Source organism: Cervus elaphus, chromosome 12, assembly GCF_910594005.1.
Source record: "Cervus elaphus chromosome 12, mCerEla1.1, whole genome shotgun sequence".
Lineage (NCBI taxonomy): Eukaryota > Metazoa > Chordata > Mammalia > Artiodactyla > Cervidae > Cervus > Cervus elaphus.
Genome location: NC_057826.1, coordinates 34,913,773 through 34,934,855, shown reverse-complemented (window position 1 = coordinate 34,934,855; position 21,083 = coordinate 34,913,773). Strand labels below are relative to the sequence as shown.

The 21,083-nt window shown below is 39.1% G+C and overlaps 1 protein-coding gene across 1 annotated transcript; it reads right to left on the bottom strand.

Moving 5' to 3' along the window:
• Positions 1 to 356: 356 nt before the first annotated feature.
• Positions 357 to 18,647, bottom strand: CNIH1 (cornichon family AMPA receptor auxiliary protein 1). The gene is made up of 5 exons (XM_043919366.1): positions 18,466 to 18,647; positions 12,563 to 12,631; positions 8,494 to 8,606; positions 7,088 to 7,231; positions 357 to 4,800 (listed from the first exon to the last, which is right to left on the bottom strand). The coding sequence occupies exons 1-5, from the start codon at positions 18,544 to 18,546 to the stop codon at positions 4,773 to 4,775; spliced, it is 435 nt and encodes a 144-aa protein (XP_043775301.1). The 5' UTR covers positions 18,547 to 18,647; the 3' UTR covers positions 357 to 4,772.
• Between the last annotated feature and the right edge of the window lie 2,436 nt (positions 18,648 to 21,083).

The window sequence follows — 21,083 nt, the reverse complement described above, 5'->3', positions numbered from 1 at the left end:
TAATGAACTGAATTTTCAAAGTACATGCATCTCAATTTCCACTGCCAAGTGCTAGTTAAGCCTTCCACAATGAAATGCTTGACTATTTTACTAAGTATAAGGGAAAACATCAATTATTCCATAACAAACATGGGATGTCACTACTCAAATATAATTATCCAATAAAGTTTAACAACATGTAATTCCAACATTCTTGGAAAAGAATTTTCTCTGGTTAATCTACAGGACAGCCCTCAAAACAATGAGGGAAGGGAGGCAGAGAGACCTGCTGGAATCCTGGTCATACACAAGCCAGTTAGTTGCTAAAATAGAATCAACACACAAAACTCAACCATTATCCACAAACTACACAAGGAAACATTTGAGACAGTTTTTATTAAATATACAAAAGCAAAATAAAGCAAGCAAGCTCAAAGAAGGCAGGACAACATAAGGACATTGTCTTTGGATGGTGTACAGCACCATTAAGGTTAACTTAGATTTTAACAAACCATGAACACAGACAGCTAACTACATTCTGTGTTTCCCTTAGTAGTTTTATGATCTACCTAGTCATCAATTTATTATTTAAGAAATTTTTCTTCTCCATAATACAAGAACATTGTAAACAAACAAATGTAAATGTTTAGGAAAAGCACTGTACGATAAGTTAACTTATTCATTCTTTTCTATGTCAAGATGTTCTCTACATCTTCCACAATATACATTAATAAAACTAATGTAGGGTAAAACCTTCACTCCGATCCCACAGATCACCTTAATGGTTAATACTGTTTTTCCAAAACCAAGCAGAACAAGCAGCAGAGTTGTTTACTCTTTTTAAGACATTTAGCTTTAAAACCATTAATTTTAATCAAAGCAAAATTGTTCCAAGAAAGCTGTTCAACATATCCCAAAAGAGAACCCCATTTTCTCTCTTGGCATCATCCTGCAGTATTAGTTCAGAACTATCTGCTGAGCTGTAATACTAGTGCCAGAGACTAATTAGCTAACACAGATCAATGCCTGGTTTGAGCAAAAGAGCTTAAATTATGAGATTAACATTATTAATAGTTTCCTAAAACAATGACTATGAAGTTTCATAGTTTCATGAACAATGCTAGACAAGGTATCAGTATTTCTATCTGTCCCCTTTGAGAAGTGTTGTTTCAAATATTTTGGCTGTCAAAACTTCTGATTTACAATTATACAAGTGATTATCAACAAATGCACATTTGTGAGTGGTGAAAGTGAAAGTCAGTTGCACAGTTGTGTCAGACTGTGTGTGATCCCATGGACTGTAGCCCACCAGGCTCCTCTGTCCTTAAGAGTACTGGAGTGGGTTGCCATTTCCTTCTCCAGGGGATCTTCCTGACCCCGGGATCAAACCCAGGTCTCCTGCATTGCAGGCAGATTCTTTACCAACTGAACTTTAAGTAAGTAAATTAGATATGTACTTTTATATAGAGATCATTTTAATGGACTTGATATTATCACACTGCTATGTGACATAGCCACACCCAAAATGAAAGCTGGCCCTCCTGCAGAGTGTAAGAAAAAATCCACAAAGGTCATTCTTTGTACTATGGCAATACTATTCCATAACCTCTGTCTGTAAATATATATTGGAGGAAAAGAGAAGTGTTGTAGCAAGGAAAATAATTTGCTAGTTTCAAACTGTATCTACATCTCTATTTCCTTTCTATGCAATTATCTTACATATTTTCAAAATATGTTATCTGCAGAGAGCTCTATGAACACTATAAGCATAAGTGGTCCTCGAGCCAAAAATACTGAAGAGGCTTGAAAAGACACATACTGCAAACTGTTATGCATTCTGTTGCTCTGTGTGAGACTATTACCTGGGTATCTGAACTTGACTATCGGTCTGACCATTCATGGTATGAGGCTTCTCAAATGCTTTAGTACTATCTGATACACATCAAAAGTGGATTATCTGGTCATTTCCTCTCACTACCCTCTTCCCATGAAAAGTAATTCAAACTTCAAACAAATTAGTAGTTTATGTGCAGCCTGTTACCCAACTCTCCTCTACTCTGGGATGGGGAGTGGGGAGTACCAGTTAAATATTGTGAAAATTATCAAATAATAAAATTCAGATTCAGGCATTAGAGAATCTACCCCTATACCTCCTTAGCACTAACAGGACATATTGCCATGATACAGCATTATTACTCAATAGAATAACTGCTAAATAGACTACATTTGTTACATAATATTTTTAATGCAGGGCAATCTGTAGTATCAATAATAGCAAGCTGCTGATATAGATAAAAACCACAGTAAGTTACAGGCATGATTTCAGAGAGTTAGAAAGCTCTTAAAACACAACAGCAAAAGTAATTGTTAACAAAGGAAAAAAGAATTCCTAAATAAACAACTGTGGCTGCACAGGGTACAGTCTTGACTAAAGCTGGAAAGGATTATGAACCCAGACTATGTTTCAGCTGGACATGCAGGAATAACAGAAATATGACCAGGACCACCCAAACCAGATTAACAGGGGAACAAATTAAATTTAGAGCAAAGAAAAGAACCACTGGCATACTGTCAACTGCAAATAGTTTCTGCTTTTTCTTGGTAAGTGACTTAATTTCTTAAAACACTGGTGAAGGTAAAGAGCAGATATTATGAGAGCATCCAGTTACCCAATATTCTAATTATCTACATGCCTAGGACCTAACAACCTACCACAGACTGTCAATCATCCTTGAGGTATCAGCTAAGGACTACATATCTAACTTCTGAAACATGTGAAGGTGGCTTCCACAAATTGCAACCAATAAACCTGGCATTAATCCTGGAGAATACTGTGAAATAATTATTAAAAGGATGTTTGTTAAAATGCATAAAGGAATGTGGTGTTTGCTAAGAGATAGGAAGGGCTCATGAAAATACTTTGATGGGAATACAAAAGTAACTACCCCAGAAAACTTATCTGAAGTACAGAAGACTTGGCTAAGTCTCTCATGATAAAAAGTTCTTGTGAACAAGAAAGAAAAATGAGTGCATGCTGGTACAACTGGGTGGATTAGAAGCTGAATGGTTGCTTATACTCAGATCACAAGTCTACAGTGCCTAACTAGGGCTCAATAAACAATTTACTGCATGAACTAATGAACAGTCAGATCCCCTGAGGTGTGCGCCAGACTACAAAATGCAAGGTCTTTAAGCGTCTCTCGTTATGAAATGGTTTGACTCTCCTCACTCTCTGGTTCTATATCCTTTTCTTCAATGTATTTACCCCTATTACCCAATCTCAAAATAGTAACCTTCTCCCGAAGGTGGGGAAGCATTTCTTCACTAGCAGAGCGTAAAACAGCATCTAATTCAAGCGCTACTTAGAATAAGACTTGCACAAACACATCCATAAATCCCCTTGGTCATTACGTGGAATTTCTACATGATTTTCTCCCTTGATCCTTTAAGAAACTTTGAACCACTTACACTATTTTCAATTGCCTTAACTTACTCCTCTCAAATAAACCACAAGAATACTTATGAAAATATGCAAGCCATAAATCACCTGCCTTTCAAGCAGCAGCAAAAAAACCCAAACACAAATGTATAACTCATTTCACCTTAAAACCCTGCTGTTTCAAAAAGGAAAAAAATACTTTAAACCTTTTAAGTTTCACAATAATTTTAATTAGTAAGAAAAATGATGATGCTATGCCATCAGTGTTTATGAATCTTGTCAAGTGACAACAGATGGTAATGTACTTAACCATTTAAAAATTGTCCTTTTTAGATCCAAGCATGGTATTAAAAAACAAAAAAGTAATACTCTACTATCTTCTTAAAAAACTGACAGTGATATGTCTTTTATTTGGAATAAGCAAGTTTAAGAAATAGCTATTTATAATCTTTAAAACAATGCACTGAAAATAAGTCTTAATTTCAGAGTTTTATTGTATTGCACTAAAGGAACAGCAGGATGGTTATACAATGTTCTCTCTCATTCGGTTTTGAAAATCTAAAGTACTTGCAAATTCTTAAGAATACCTTTACCACCAGATTAGAACATTTAGTAACCAATTTCTTAATAAGTAAAGTCTCACAAATTAAAACACATTTAAAATAGCTTTAAATGCATTCTTCACAAGTAAGTCAGCGTATATTTTTGTATCATGTTCACTTATGCTTAAGAATCAGAGCAAGTATATTATTCTGGTGGAAATATGGGGAAATCTCTCATTCATGCAATATACAGGGGTAGTATTTCAAGTCCAAGGGGAAAAAATCCCACTCTTATTTTTTTAATGCATCCATATATAATCACCTACATGATAGATAAGGAAACCCATGAAGTTTCCCACAGGTCAGATACATATTTTCAGTTCATCAGAAGCACCTGATATCTACAGCTAATTTATAATTAAATGGCATTTCAATAAAACCAAAATGAGCCCTATAAGTTCCTATAAACGAAAGCTTCCAATGGACTAAGGACAGTCAATAATTAATGCAATCATTCAAGGGATTATGGCTGTTCCTTAAGGAGTGCAAGTTCAAACCTGTCAACACCAGAGGTATCATTTTATATTAATTTATACATAATTCCATTTAAATTCTTTATCCAAGTATAACATATGAAAACAGTCTTTCCACAAGCAAAAAATGTGGAAACATTTAAAAAATAAGGAGTCATTTTTAAAGTAACTGATCAGATTCCATAGGCTACTCTTGGAAACAGGATCTTGCTGGATAGAATCCCTTCGTTGGTGGCTTTTTGCATGCACTTAACTGGACCAATTCTTCTAAGCGTTGTCCTAAGAGCTCACCAAAACATAGATCATGCTGAAAAGAAGAAAAAGGCTACTGTTAATTCAAACATTTCTAACTATAAAAACTAACAGTACCAAAAAGTTGAGTCTGCTTTATATAGTAAACTAGTTTGTGGTATCACAACATCACAGAAAATGTTAAGACCAATGACAAGTTCACGATACGATTTTAATCTGCGTTTATGGACTTTTGCCTAAGGTACGACTGGTTCAGTACATGGGTTGAGTTGTCCCCTATTTCCTTTCCAATTTTAGCAAGTAGAACAGCACAGCTGAAAGTTTAATGGGGGATCAGAGCTTAGAAAAGCAATCCAAAACAGCACACTGCTCCAGAGCTGTATCTAAGAATAGGAGTGAGCACCTCCAAGGGCTCACTTCATGCCAGGCCTTCTGCCAGGTCCTAGGAGGTAGGGTACATACCACTATTATCCCCATTTTACAGACAGGAATGATCAAGGAACTTTCCCATTAGAGAAAGGCTCTAGGCAACAGCAGCAAGTTTAAAAAAGAAAAGGAGACCAAAAAGCAAACTAAAAAGCAATAACCATTTGATCCTGCATGCGGGGCAAAGTGAGAGAGCACGGTTCAAGAGCACGTGTGTCTAAATGGGAACACAGAGCAAGGGGGCGAGCAAGGCTTGACAGACAATTTAAAATAAGTGAGTGGGGCTTGCCTGGTGGCGCAGTGGATGGGAGTCCGCCTGCCAGTGCAGAGGACAAGGCTGTGATCCCTAGTCCGGAATCTTAGTTGCCACAGAGCAACTAAGCCCATATGCCACCAACTACTGAACCCATGCTCTAGAGCCCATGAGCCACAACTACTGAAGCCTGCATGCCTCAACAAAGAGTAGGCCCTGCTTGCCAGAACCAGAGAAAGCCCTCACAGAGCAACTAAAACCGAGCGCAGCCAAAGAAAATAGAATTTATAAAAACAAGTAAAACGAACAACATAGTGCCACCATCTCCCGGTGAACATTTTCCCACAACTCTATCATTTATTCATTCATTTGCCTTCTTTCAACAAGTATGTTTTGTTTTTTTGTTTTTTTTTAACAAGTATGTTTTAAGTGTCTACTAAATGCCAGCGCTGTTTCAGACACTTATTATAGAAACTAAAATATGAAAATTAACAGAAATTAAAAGGACACATGGAATTTCACTTTTCAGAACCTCTTCACTCTGTTTCATGTATGGACATCTGCAGACAATCATTTTTCACAAATATAACCTCTAAAGGCATAAAAATTCATTTTCCATAAATTTTAGTCTAGCACTTCACCCTCTTCCATAATGGAAAGTAATATGAACAAGAAATATGACTACATGCCTACCATTTTAATACTAAGCAATTCTTCAAGTAACAAAAAGGAGAGGGAAGAGATAATTTCATCTAATACAATTTGCCTCATATTTTGAAAATCGGGTGGAAATTTCTCTCCAAGTTGAATACATATCAATAAAATATGAGAAAGATGTATTTATATAAAGAAAAATTATAACTGTATTCTAGCCCTAGTTTTATTCTAGTTTTAATAAGCAGCTGTTTTCCTCCACCTACAGGACACCTAGAATGGTGGCTCTCAACCAGGGTGATTTTGCCCCACAGGGAGCATCTGGGAGCACCTAGAGACATTACTGGTTATTACCACTGGGGCAGGGGGTGCTACAGGCATCTACGGTAGAGGCCAGGAATGCTGCCGAACATTCTACAATGCACAGGACAGCTTCTCACAGCAAATTCTGTCTTGCCCAGAATATCAACAGTGCCAAGGTCAAGAAACCCTGATCGAGAGGAATGATATGAGTCCATCTCAGTATAAAAGGATGAAAATCATACTGCACCATCCTGTATGACAGAACTTTTCTTTCCTTCATGCCATACAGAGCATGCAAACCAGAAAATAAAGGGTAGAACATATAGTTAAACGAGAATGATTTTTAAAAAAATTAAACATAATCTTGAGACAGACACTGAGGCAAGCAAAAACTTTTGCAAATGCACACAACCACATGCTCTTGCTCTGCCATGGAAAATGAGGACTATCCTTCACTGGCTGTCTGAGACTCTGGAAGCAGCATCCCCACCCCAGTTTTCTGCCTCTGACTGCACACCAGCTGGCTGCCTTGACAAGCACCAGTTTAGTCAAAGTGCGTGAATTTGTCAGTGTGCACTGCGCCATTACCAGTACCACCATTCAGGACATGAGTTACTCTTCAAGTGGGTTTTAAGGTGTTCAGACCTAACGCCTGCAAATGTTTCAGGCAGCAAAGTAAAATGGTATTTTCATTTTTTAAACTTACCCATATAGGTAGTAAAAAAATGCTAGAAGATAAAAAGCTAACTTGCACCATCCTTCTTTCTGACAATATGCTAGAATATCTGCATTCATGATGGTTGTAGGATCATAGAGTCCTGGTCCACTCATCACTGGTCTACTCATATACCTGTAATAAGCACAATTGATTAGCCACTCAGAATGGAAGCTAACCTTCAAGATGGACAGCAGCATTCTTCTCAAAATAATATTGGTTACAATGAGAGGTGGCCCACATAGAGAAGCATATTTTTAGTTCTAGGTGGAGTTCTTTCCTTTTATCATCTTAATTTTAAAACTAGAGCCCCTAAAGGGGAAAACAGAGCAGTTAAAACAAGGCCTATCTGGTCTCCTCTACACTTTCAGAAATCCCAGAGAATTACAAATAACTGTAAAAAGGAAAGACAATTTTTTTTCCTTTCAACTTTCTACTTTAACATAAAGAAGCCTTCACCAAGATGTTCCAAATGTTCACATTAACCACACGGTTTTGTCCTTCTCTTTCCTTTCTCTAAATACATGAACACTTTTTCCTGAGCCATATCAGAGCCCATTACAGATGTGAAACCATTTTACTTCTAAGTATTTCTTACACATGTACTTCCTAAAGTCAAGGGCAATGACACTTTGCCTATCTGAAACAAAATATGTAGAAGTTATGAAATATGAATCTTTTATAAATAACCAGATTTAGAGTCATAAAGTAAACGAGAAAGAAAGACACACACTGTACAATCTGATTTACATGAAGTTCAGAAATGGACAAAACTAATCTAAGTGACAAAAGATCACTGGTTCTCCTGAGGAAGTTAGAGCGTAGCTGGGATGGGTCACGAGGGACTCTTCTGGGGGCTGGAGCTAACGTATATCTTGATCTGGGTGGTGGTTTCACAAGTGTACACAGACATAAAAATCCACTGAGTTGAACACTTCAGATTGTGCACACATTACTGTATGTAAGCTATAGCTTAATATTTAAAAAGCTTTTAACAAATAGTAACATAAGCTCTGTAAGAGGTATTAAAGCAGTTATTTGTTCATCCATGTGGTTTAAAAAATAAATGCCAACTACTTTCATTTAAGGGGCTTCCCTGGTAGCTCAGTCGGTAAAGAAACTGCCTGCAGTGCAGGAGACCCAGGTTTGATCCCTGGGTCAGAAAGATCCCCTGAAGAAGGAAATGGCAACCCACTCCAGTATTCTTGCCTGGAGAATCCCATGGACAGAGGAGCCTGGTGGGCTACAGTCCATGGGGTCGCAAGAGTCGGACACGACTGAGCGACTAAACCACCACCACTTTCATTTAGGTGACTAGTATGTTAAGATAATCGTATCAACCATAGTATAATTAAAATTTAATTAGGAGAAGTATTAGAAGTGTATCTCAGTATTACCTCCAAATGTGATATGCCAAGAGGGGCATATTGAGACCCAGCGTGAGCCACTCTGCCGCACAAAGAAACATGACGCAGAAGAAGGCGTGGATGAGGTACTCCGGGAGGACGAGCTGCGGGGAGAACACACCCATCACCGGTGATCAAGCACCTTGGCATTTAGTCAACTGCTAATCTGCAGGGCAGGTGGCAACTAAGTTTCCACAGTGAAAAATCACTTGTTTTCTTAGAATCAGAAATGAAAAATGCTACTGAGTTTTATTTTCATATTTAACTTCTGACCAAAAGCAGGATTATATGCAAACTGACCAGAGGTTATAGCTTGCACTAAAACAATAATATGTGACTCAAAATTTAAAACCCAAATTCTTACAACAACAGGTTTAATTATACAAAGTTACCACCCAGATTGTTCAGACACAGCTATTTGCTAATCACTTAGAATAACTTAGAATATTTTTTCTTTCCACTATTTAAAAATGATAAAAATATAAAAATGAAGTATCTGATCACATGCAACATGATATAAAAAAATTCACAACAACAAAGCTCCCTTTAGAAGTTGACACATTAGTGTTTTTGAGCCTTTAACAGAAACCAGGGTGCTACAAATACAATATTTAGCAAAACACACATTACCACAAAAGTAATTTTTCAATGGAAAGCCAACAGCCAATAATCTCAGCACAGTCGGAGTGGAAGAACACTAAAATGCACAGATGCAAACAATGTGCTTTCTGCAATGTAGGAGGGAAAAGACTGGGATCTAAACCATAAAACTGGAATTCTCCCGTTCCTGAGCTCCCATCCCTACACAGCTTTTCTGCTTCTTTCGGCCTGCTTTCTCCAGGGAAGGGCTACAAACACAGCAGACCAGTAGCGGCTCGGAACTCAAAAACAAAATACACCTTTTGATAGCAAGCAGTATTAAGTGAAGAAAAATTAGTCCAAGGAAAATGCTTCTTCTAAACGACCAAGAATTCATGCTTTAAATTATCTTTCTCATCCTAAAGATTTCAGTCTAATGACTCTGTTAAACATGAATACCAAAACCTTTCATTGCAAGTTTCAGCCAGTTTCCCACAATAAGTCACAGCTGCAAAGCCAGTTTCTCAAATATGCCTGTACTCTACCATCAGATCTTTCCTGAGGGAAAACTACAGCTGTAGAAATAATATAATTATATTACTTATTCAAGCCTTATACATTTCAAGTACTTATACATTTCCTAGTACTCCCAAATTATCCTTCCCATTCAAAGCTGTAAAGCAAAGTTTTTAATTAATACTATTTTAAATAAAATTCCAGCAAAACCAATTAATCGTATTTTCCACAAACTTAAGCAATATAATAATAAGATTAAACTCTGCACATATATATAAACATATAAATAACATGAACTGTTAAATCAGCATTGAGTTAAGATCAAAGTTAAACATCTGTAAGAAAACAAGAAAACGTCTACAGGGAAGTCTTTGAAACACAAAGACTACAACCAGGACAAACCAAGAAAAATATACATTTTATTAGGAGTTCCACTAGAGCTGCTGTTTATAATACTAGTTTAAATTACAAGATTTTTCTTTACAATATAATAAGCCTATTTCAGTTCTCTAAAAACCAACTGATCTAACAATACAAATCATCATTCAAGTTTTCATTCTACACTTCCAGACTAATGTATCGGGAGAAAATGACTTTAAAAGCATGCTGCCTACTGCTTTTAAACAGTCTTCTTTAATAAGACTGATAATAAAGGTCATCTGCAATTCTACCAGTTCTAGTATGAAACAAATGCTATACTCCCTCCCTTCTCCTCAAAGCAATCCAGAAACTTGTATTATACATCTCTCATAAAGACTAGCACTCTTCATTCCTCAATAATGAAATTTCCCCATAAGTGGCACAAAATTATTCCATTTAGGAACCAACATTTACACAAAAACTAGTATTCATAAAAAACACCTCATGCAAATATGGCTGAAATGATAGTACTTAAACATGCAAATCATAATATTCTCTAGATAAGATTCACATTCTAAAAAATAATTGTATTTGTCTTCCCCCATACTTTGGCAGAATTGTCAAAACAAATTTTCAATAGGGAAAACTGTCAGATGCACTGCTATTGAGCCAATTATCGGCACCCTATCCAAAACACAACTTAGGCTGATGTAGAAACTTCACTCTGACCCACCTGCAACATTTGGAGGTCCCAAGCACAAAGTGGAAATTTCTTTCCATTAAAAAAAGCTAGAAATCACAAACTATATGTTAAAATGAAATGAGTCCATCTTAGATTTACAGTAAATTAGGAAAACACAAGAATCTGAGGCTAAAAATCAGGCTGTCTGAGTTCCAATTCTGACTCTATGTTAGCAGTGTGACCCTGAGCAAAGTGCTAGAACCTCATTAAGCCCCAGTTTATTCTCCTTTAGAGTATGATATACCCACCTCAGGACTGTCATGAAAACTGAATGAAAAAACCCAGGTAAAGATGTTTAGCACAGAGCCTGGCACCCAGGACAGCCCTCATCTGATTTCAGCTATTATTATCTTCATCATCATTTGGTTATTTGAAGTAATGAAAAGCCAATGAAAATAGGAAACTACTAATAAACAACCATCGAAGGAGAAATTTCAGTTCAATTTCTTGGTAACAATTAAAGGTTAAGTTAAGACGTTTTACAATGAACACTACTACTTTCCAATGAGAAAGCAGATTTATCTTATATTTTGTTTCATAAAAGTAGAGAAATGGTTAATACTTTTAACTGTACCTACATCAAGTCTTATTGTATCAGTTCTTTAAAGACAAACTAGGAATGTATTCCATCATGCCTATTTATCTAGGAAACAATGATAAAGAAGCAAATTAACTTCACAGACCCTTTCCAAATAAAATCCCTCTGGCATGCCAGTGTTTCAGTTTTATACAGCTCAAATCTATATATGTTCTCATCTTCATTAAGTAATTTTTAAAGATGAATTAATAGTCTATTTCTTGAAGACATACACACTGCTTTCTTACAAACAACCTTTCGGTTTCTGGCCAGTTCAACAAAAATCAAACCTACAGTCTAAAGGAGAATCTCCCTGAATGAGCAAACTAAATGAAGTAAAAATAAACATATGGCCCCAAGCACAATGGGGCCACATTATAACTAAATCCAGAAGAGCTCAGAACTTAGTGTAAGACAGTTCTGTTTTAGAAATTTAGACTGGAAATACTAGAAATAACTCTGTAGACATTTGTATATAAATTGTTAACCACAAAATTCTGATAGCATGAGTTGGAGGGTAAGCATTACTCCAAGATCTCAGAACCTAAGAACAGGGCTACCCACGTAAAAGGTTCTGAATAAACAGCAGGTGAAAGAGTAAGTAAATTCCAGAACCAAAGACAAAAGTAGATATGGTACTAAAGGCTCCACTTACAGACTATCTCAGAGTAAGTCACAAAAGAATCATCATCTCACCTATTAAAAAGTCATTTCAGGTTAACCAACTTTCAAACACTGCACCTAATAATCTAATATTGAAGTGCCTATAGCTATAACATTTTTTAAAATGCATGAGCATTTAACAGCTTTCCCTACTTGACTGGGCCAGCAAGCAAACATTTGCATAAAATATGAAATTTCATGAAATCAGAAACCTCAACAGGCATATGAACAAGCACACTGAACAGAACAGTTTACAAATACAAATGCCTAGCCCTCCCCATGAAATGAATGCAGCATTAAAACATTAAACTAAAAAGCAGTACACACCTTTAATGCAATTTTGACTCTTTTAATCTTTTTGACCTTTTCAACTGTCTTTGGCCGACAATGTAAAAAGCAGATTGGAAGAATGTTAGTATGACAGCTGACAAGATCACCAGCAGATTAATAATAGTCAGAATAGTCAAGCAGGACAGGAAAAAGAATATTTTTTAAAATTCTGCCTACTTAAAAAAAGTACAAATTTATCATGCTACTGAGAATACTGGCCATTTTCAAATTATATCAAGTTAAAAGCAAAAACAGTTTAAAAATCTAGAGAAATATCCTATATTATAACTTACAGGATTCAGGGTATTACACTGGTCTATAGGATTCTTGTAATCAGTCTTCAGCTCATCAAATGCTATAATCTAAAATAAAAATAAAATAGTTAGGATCTCTCACTTTAACAAAAAGTGGCAACAAACCTGCCCCACCAAGCAATAATTGAATAAAGTTAATGAGGAAGTGTACTAACTTTACATGTACCAGTTTACAGTAAACACAGTATGTGCTCATTAACAAATAACTAGAATCACATTTAAAGAACTGAAAACATGTACATCATTATCACTAAAATGATAAATATCTTCAATTTTCAATTTTTTCAATGCCTCCACTCAAGTTATTTTCTCTGCTTTGAAATGGTCTTTCCTTCAGCCATAATTATTTACGGAAACCCCTCTTTATCATCCTAAAAAACACTCTTCCTGTGTCAACCCCTCCCAGTAGATTTCCCTGACTTCCTCGGGCAGAAATAACTGCATGCCTGTCTATAATCTCCACAGAGCACAGGGCTTTATAAGGCTACCGGGCTGGCATTTCTCATACTAGACGAGAGGATTTAAGTTCAGGTTTATGCCCTCCTCCAGACTCTGTGCCCCTCAGGGTGAAGTGTTTTTACTCATCTGTGCATGTCCACCTCCGTCACAGTGTTCAGTAGGACACCAGAAATGGACTCGCATGCTTCAATTTGTTCCCATTTGTGTCCAAACACATATATTTCAAGGGCCTGCTTTGATTTGGAAATTTCAAGAAATGGCCCCAGAATCACAGCGTCTGCACAGGACCAAAGTCCAGGTGGGACACAATGCCATCGCAGGCTCCTGCTGCCAAACACCCTGGCATGGGCTTTGCACCAGGGGTTGTTCAGGAGGGGGGACTTTTCCAGTCCTTCTGCCTCAAGGGGCATCTGATTCTAGTTCACCTTAAGGCACCACACAGGAAAGAGTAGGCCTGTTTAAGGCCACTACAAAAGTGATCAGTCTGACCTTGTTTCATGTCCTCAGTATATTCCTACCACGTGCAGGTCCTTTCATCTGGTCACCAAACGAAAGACTAAAGAAGGGTAAAGCCCAGGTTAAGGCCAGCTTCTCAGGGTGTGATAAGTGAAACCGTTACATACGGGGTAAGGGGGGAAAGAGCTCACTCACTTAAAATACATGGCAAGAGTAAATCAACTAAAATCAACTTTAATATAAATAAATAAATGAACAAATACATTTTTTTAATCATACCATTAAAAAAAAAAAAAACATGGAAAGAATCACAAATTATTCTGTCCAAGAAATAGACTCACAGACTCAAGAGAATGATCTTAAGGTTGCCAGGGGGAAAGGATGGAGGGGAAAAGATAGGGAGTCTGGGATGGACAGGTACACACGGCTATATTTAAAATGGATAACCAACAAAGACCTACTGTATAGCTCAGGGAACACTGCTCAATGTTATGCATCAGCCTGGATGGGAGGAGAGTTTGAGGGAGAATGGATACGTGTATATGTATGACTGAGTCCCTCTGCTGTCCACCTGAAACGACCGTAACATTGTTAACCTGCTATACTCCAATGCAAAATTAAAAGTTTAATTTAAAAAAATACATCAACGGGGGCTAAAAATGTTTCTGTCCAAACTCTGAAAAGAAATGTGGCATTAACATTTAGGGTCAATGAACACAGAATTTCAAAACCAAAATGCACGAAAAATCAAATTGGGGCGACACAACCCTCTGTGGTGTTCCATGTCACAAGAAGAAGCCGAAGGCCCCGAGTTTATGGGGGAGCTATTTTACCTGCTGCCACTAATCACCCAAGGGACAAAGAATTCAATCCACCCTTCCTCTGGTGCGCTCGAACCAGTATCTTTATATGTGAGACAGTGCTGCTCAATATTACCAAAAATCACTTAAGTCATATATTTCTACCTTTTAATATGCTGGTTTAAATCCTTAAACCTTAATCCTTGAATTCTGTTAAAATCCTTAGCTTCATAAAAAGATGAATTTTATTTCTGGAATTTTTATAAAATTCACCAACCTGGCCTAATAAAAATTCTAATGCAAACAGAAATGGAAGGAAATTAATTAAACATTAAAATGTAAGCTCCACGAAAGCAAAGATTTTTGCTGGGTTCACTACTCTGTTCCAGGGCCTAAAATAGCGCCTGGCACATACTTAAGTGTTCAATCAATATTTACTGAATAAAAGCGGGGGAAAGGGGAAAAAATAACCCTATGCTTAAAATACAGAACTCACCAAAAGGCATTTTCCCTTGGGATTCCCTGATAGCCCAAAGAATCCGCCTGTAATGCAGGAGACCCTGGTTCAATTCCTGGGTCGGGAAGATGGGCTGGAGAAGGGATAGGCAACCCACTCCAGTATTCTTGGGCTTCCCTTGTGGCTCAGCTGGTAAAGAATCTCCTGCATGCCTGAGACCTGGGTTTGATCCCTGGGTTGGGAAGATGCCCAGGAGAAGGGAAAGGCTACCCCCTCCAGTATTCTGGCCTAGAGAATTCCATAGACTATACAGTCCATGGCATCACAAAGAGTCCGACACGACTGAGTGACTCACTTTCAATGATCCATAACACACATACATGTTAAAAACACAAGTGTACAATTAAAGATACAAATTTATGATGTTTTATAGATATTATTGATGTTGAAGCCGAAACTCCAATACTTTGGCCACCTGATGCGAAGAGCTGACTCATTTGAAAAGACCCTGATGCTGGGAAAGATGGAGGGCAGGAGGAGAAGGGGACGACAGAGGATGAGATGGTTGGATGGCATCACTGACTCAATGGACATGGGTTTGGGTGGACTCAGGGAGTTGGTGATGGACAGGGAGGCCTGGCGTGCTGCAGCTCATGGGTCGCAAAGTGTCAGACACGACTGAGCAACTGAACTGAACTGATAGATATTATTAGTCAATTATCTGATATCAGCTGTGATATACTCTCAAGAGAAATGGCAACCCATTCCAGAATTCTTGCCTGGAAAATTCCATGGACAGAGGAGCTTGGTGGGTTACAGTCCATGGAGCTGAAAAGACTCGGACCCGACTTACTGACTAAACCACCACCACCATAAGCTTTAAGACAAGGACCATGATCACATTTACAATTACTTCCCTTTAACAAGATCCAATTTAAAGCAAAGTACGACACTTGTGCTTAAACTTTTTTCCCACTGGACATCATCTTCAGGTGATTTCAAAGGATCTTTTAATGAGTTTGCTGCTGAATGGGTTTCTGTTTGAGTGCTATAAGCTAGAGTTGTCAAAACTCTTCTGAAGAGACTCTTAAACTAGTGGTTTTCAAATCTTTTGTGACTGTGGGTCTGGACAAGGATATTCACAAAATTTTCCACAGAAGCTCAAAAACAAAAATAAATAATTTGATGCACATCTTTGGGGAATGACTTCTGTATTTTTAGCTTTCAAACAAGCCTGTGCTCCCCAGCTCTGTTCTCCAAAAAGCATCAAGCACATGAATTGGGACTACACTGACAAATGTAACCATCAGCATTAAAAAAAAATCCTCCATAGAACAGTTAACATAAAGGAGATTTTTTAAATTTATACTTGAAATTTCCAGATGAGTCTTCTCACAGATACTTAAACTACCTAAGAAAACAAACTGAAGGTTACATAGATAACAGAAAAATTAAAACTATGTCTTTATTTAGAATTTTCAATTTGTTCCCAAAGGATGCATAATCCTCTGAACTACTAAGAAATCCCTAAGGACGTAAGCTCTCCACTAATCTGAGTACAAACAAATTTTTAATTCTATAACAAGGCTTAGAACTATCTGTGCGAGCTGCATGCTAAATCACTTCAGTCATATCAGACTCTCTGCGACCCTATGGACCAAAGCTCACCGGCCTCCTCTGTCCTTGGGATTCTCCAGGCAAGAATACTGCAGTGGGTTGCTGTGCCCTCCTCCAGGGGATCTTCCCAACCCAGGGATCAAGCCTGTGTCTCTTATGTCTCCTCTGGTGGGTTCTTTACCATTAGCACCACCTGGGAAATCCACCCCCCCTCCCCAAATACCTATTTCACCCAAACACATATTCATTTAAATTGCCCATTTTTTAAAAGTGCAGTTCCAGGTTTTCTTTAAGTCAAACACAATCTAGTTCAAAATGTAAGCATCCACAGCTCTAAGAATCCTCATCAGCTCATCAGAAAACAAGTGCCCATGAAGCAGGAAGTGATTAAATCCTCATCTACAGATGACAGGGAACCACACATTTCAGTTTCATCAGAGGCTTACTAAGGCAGAGCTAGTTTGCATTCTGAAATATCTTTATTTATTAAGGAAGAGTCAAAGAAGAGTCCAAAATGCTCTTCAAGTTATGGGTTCCTACTGAAAAGCATTTCCAGGGAACAGTTACTTAACAGCCTGCATAAGCATTCCCCACTATACAAGCAGTTGGGTTTCAAATATTTATAAACATAATCACACTCTTTAGCAAAAGGGAATGGATTTAGATTTTTTTTTTTTTTTTGGCACACAACACTGCTGCCACTTAAATCACTCTGCTCCTCTGTTCCATAACAAATCCTTTCTATGGACATGATGAAACCTGACTTAAGATTTACATAAGAGTGAACCGGCCCCATCATCCAAATTAAGACCAATATTCCAGAAGGTATGGAGGGCAGAGCAAACATAAGATAAATTTTAAATGAATGCTGATTTCCAAAAGGCTGCTTCTAATCTTATGTTAGAGAAACAGGAATCCTTAAAAAATCTCTTGAAGAGGGCTTCCCTGGTGGTCCAGTTGTTAATAACCTGCCTTGCAATGCAGGAGACACCAGTTGGATCCCTGGTCCAGAGACCCCACATGCGGCAGGGCAACTAAGCCTGCATGCGGCAACTACTGGAACCTGTAAGCCCGAGAGCCCAGGCTCCAAAACAAGAGAAGACACTGCAATGAGAAGCCCACGACCACAACAAAGGGCAGCCAAAAATAAATTAAAATATATATATAACTTGCAGAACTATTTCAGAGAAACAAGAATCCGTAAAGATCTCTTGCAGAACTATTTCACAGAAAACTTAACTTGTTCCTTACAGGAACCAGTAAGGATGTGCTTCTGTACTGCAACATGATATGAGTAAAAGAAGGGGGGAAAATTGTCCTAGAGAAGCGTTAAGTTTTCTGAACATTTTCAAAATCAAATTGAAACTATCTCTACTACGTCAAGCTACTCCGAATACAGAGGTGGCTAAGAAGACTTGTCTCTGGAGAAACTCTGTAGGTCAAAGTATGATTTAGGGGAAAAGTTCGGATTTAAGGTCAACAAAGTAATCAATTCAGCCTGCATCAAAGTTCACCGGGCAACAAGAATCCGGGGAGGAAAAAGTGATTTTACTTGAAGTGCTGAAAAGCAGAGTTGGAAATTTATCTAAAGTAGATTACAATTATCTCATTTGGGCCACACTCCTGTGAATACCCGAAAACAAAAGCAATCAGTATTAGATATTAACAATAATTAGACAAACTTCATTACGGCTAAGCACGTAGCACGCCTCTCTGCGCCCTTGACATCCTGCTGGTGATGCGAGCCCTCGGGGATGCGGAGCGGCTTAGCTAAGCGCTATCCCGCAGGGCCCGTCAGCATCGCGGCCGCCCCACCCGGCGCGGGAAGAGCAGCGGCGCGCGCGGCCTGCGCCGGGACACCGCGGGCGCAGCCAGCCAACCGCCCGACGCCTTGACTCCTCCTGGACCTGCAGCTCCCGACCCGGGGACGGAGGGGCGCGTAGAACCCTGGCCGCGCGGCCTGCACCGCCCCGGCCTGGCCCCATCCCCGGCGTGCCGACCTCCGAAGACCGTGGCCGCCCAGACCACGGGCCCGGGGCAAGAAGAGGCTGCGCCGCCACCTCGCCCTCCTTGCCCCGGCCCCGGTTACTCACGTGCCAAATGGCGAAGAAGATGAGTGCGGCGGTGAGCAGCAGCGCCAGCATATAGCAGAAGGCCGCGAACGTGAACGCCATGGCCGGAGAGAAGGCAGCAGCGCCAGTGCCAGCGGAGAAAGGCCGCGCAGGGCCCTCTGGGTAAAACCATTCACTTCCCGCGGCCACAGCCCACACAGCCGCTTGCCACCGCCTCCGCCGCCGCGGCCCCTGCCTTCCCAATGCGCCTGCGCACCGGTCCCGGTGCAAGGCGCCCTCCGGTGGCCGGAGTTCGCCATGCACTTATATTGTTGGCATAGCGGATTGATTTATTTTGTTTACTTCGCTTATTTATTCTTTGAACAAAAATGTTCATTGAATGAGTACCCAGTATCTTCCAAATACTGTGTTTCTCCTTTGAGATACAAAGAAGAGTAAAATAATACTTGCACGGAAAGAAGTTAGTATAATGCCGGAAATGAATATGTAAATAAATCATTACTGTGGCACGTTGTGAAAGGTCAGACCACAGCAACCAGCCCGCCCTGGAGCGTCCAGGAAAGCATTCCTGGAGTAGGCGTTTCTTAAGCTAAAGCTAACATGTTGGGTAGAAGTTGTCCAGGCATATTTGTCCAGGCTATAGAATCAGCCTTCCAAGGAGACGGTTCAACGAAAGCAAAGGCAGAGATGAAAGTAAGAAAAAAAGCTCAATGTCTTAGGTGAAACCACCTTAGCAGTTCTAAATTAGTGGTTAAGACAGTGTTGAGAGTTTGAAAGGGGTCCCCTAGGGTTTAGATCATATCGTACAAGGATATGCCAGTTAAGGAGCTCAGACTTCATATCCCGTAAGCCCATGTTTTTCAATCAGCTCACCATACACAATTTGACTTTTTCACTGCAACACAACAGAACATCACACACGTTGAATTATAGACAGATGGACATCTGGATATAGAGACAAAGAAATTCATATATAACAAAAATTTCACAAAACAAGACTACATATCCACAAGTACCTGTCCTGTTATTCTTTTTTGCTGTTTTGTTTTTAATATTGGTTGAGATCCACAAAATTGGCTCACCCCCCTGCTAAATGATTGCTGCTGATGAAGTGGAAATCACTGAAAGCTTTTAAACAAGAGAGGGACATATCTAGCTTTGCATTAAAAGATCGCTCACACCAGCAAAATGTATAGAGAATGGTTTAGAAGCAGTCTGTCCAGTGCTGTCCACAGAACTTTCTGCAATGGTGGAAGTTTTCTTTATCAGCGCTGTTCAATATAGTGGCTCTTGAGCAGCTGCAATGTAGCTAGTATAACTGAAGAAGTGAACTTTACATTTTACTTATTTTAATTAATTAAAATTTAAAGAACCACATATGGCTAGTGGTTGCTGTCTTGGATAGCCGTCAGGATTATGTGGCACCTTGGTGCAAATTATAAAGGTATTCTCTCCAGATAAACAGAGCTTCATACCTGGGCACAAGAATGCAGGTTATTCTTCAGTCCCACTAACCTCCTTGGCCAGTCACTTCTGGCAGTATACAAATTGCCCAACTGACACAATGACCCTAATTAGAGAAGCAAGAGGTTGGAAGCAAGGAGCCCATAAGAATGATCCAGGCAAAAGTTGCTGTGACTCTGACTAAAGTTGTGAAAACTGGGAGAAAAAGGAGTGGATAGATTTAATAATATTTAGGAGAAATGCTCAGTAGGACTTGACTGGATACAGTGGTGAGCGAGAGGAAGGTGTCAAAAAAGATGTACATGGTACTACAGGCCACGGAAGCATGGCAGAATGCAGCACTAGGCAATACTTGTGCCAAGAGAACTCATGATCTAATGAGATCAGACAGTTTCCTGTTGTCAGGGGAAACAAGAGTTGGTGAGGAAAATTGTCCACGCCAAACCATGAGAGCCAGCCATCTTCTTATAAATGAGTTCAATCTACATTTTGGAAAATGATGTTTCATCACCATTTACCTTGAGGATCTACCCTTTGGCAACAAGCTCCCCTGCCCCCTTGGTGAAAAATTAAAAAATGGAAACCTGAATTAAACAGGGTCTGGAGACCAGAAGGGGGAGTTCTCCTGCCCTGTGATGACAGCAAAGCCCTACAGGAAGAAGATATCTTCCTCTTCTTTCCTGGCAAGGACTCAGCCAACAAAAAGTCATGGGATCTATGCTTGCCACAGTGCTCCCAAATTCCATTTCCCCCTTTATAAAAGTGTTCTCCCCTTGCCAATTGGACGACTTGCACATGGATACAGATCCTGAATTGTAATTCTTTACTCATCCAGAATAAATCCACCTTTGCTAAAGAAATAGCTGACAGTCTATTTCAGGTCATGAAGTGAAATGTACCTTTCCCTTGCCTGGTAACTATGTCGAGCACCTTATCACACAAAGTGGGACAGCCTTTCAAGGACCCACCCTCAGTTCTAGAAGGGACGAATCACCCAAGAAGGTAGAAGTCAGATAAAATGCTGACTGATTCACTCAGAGGCTGGGGCAGTGTGAGGATCCCTTCACATTTTAGCAGAGCACACAAGTAAACTTTAGGCCTGTGTTGGCTAATACAGGAGCCATTAGTCATATGTGGCTGTTTAAATTGATTAAAATTGAATAAAACTAAAAACT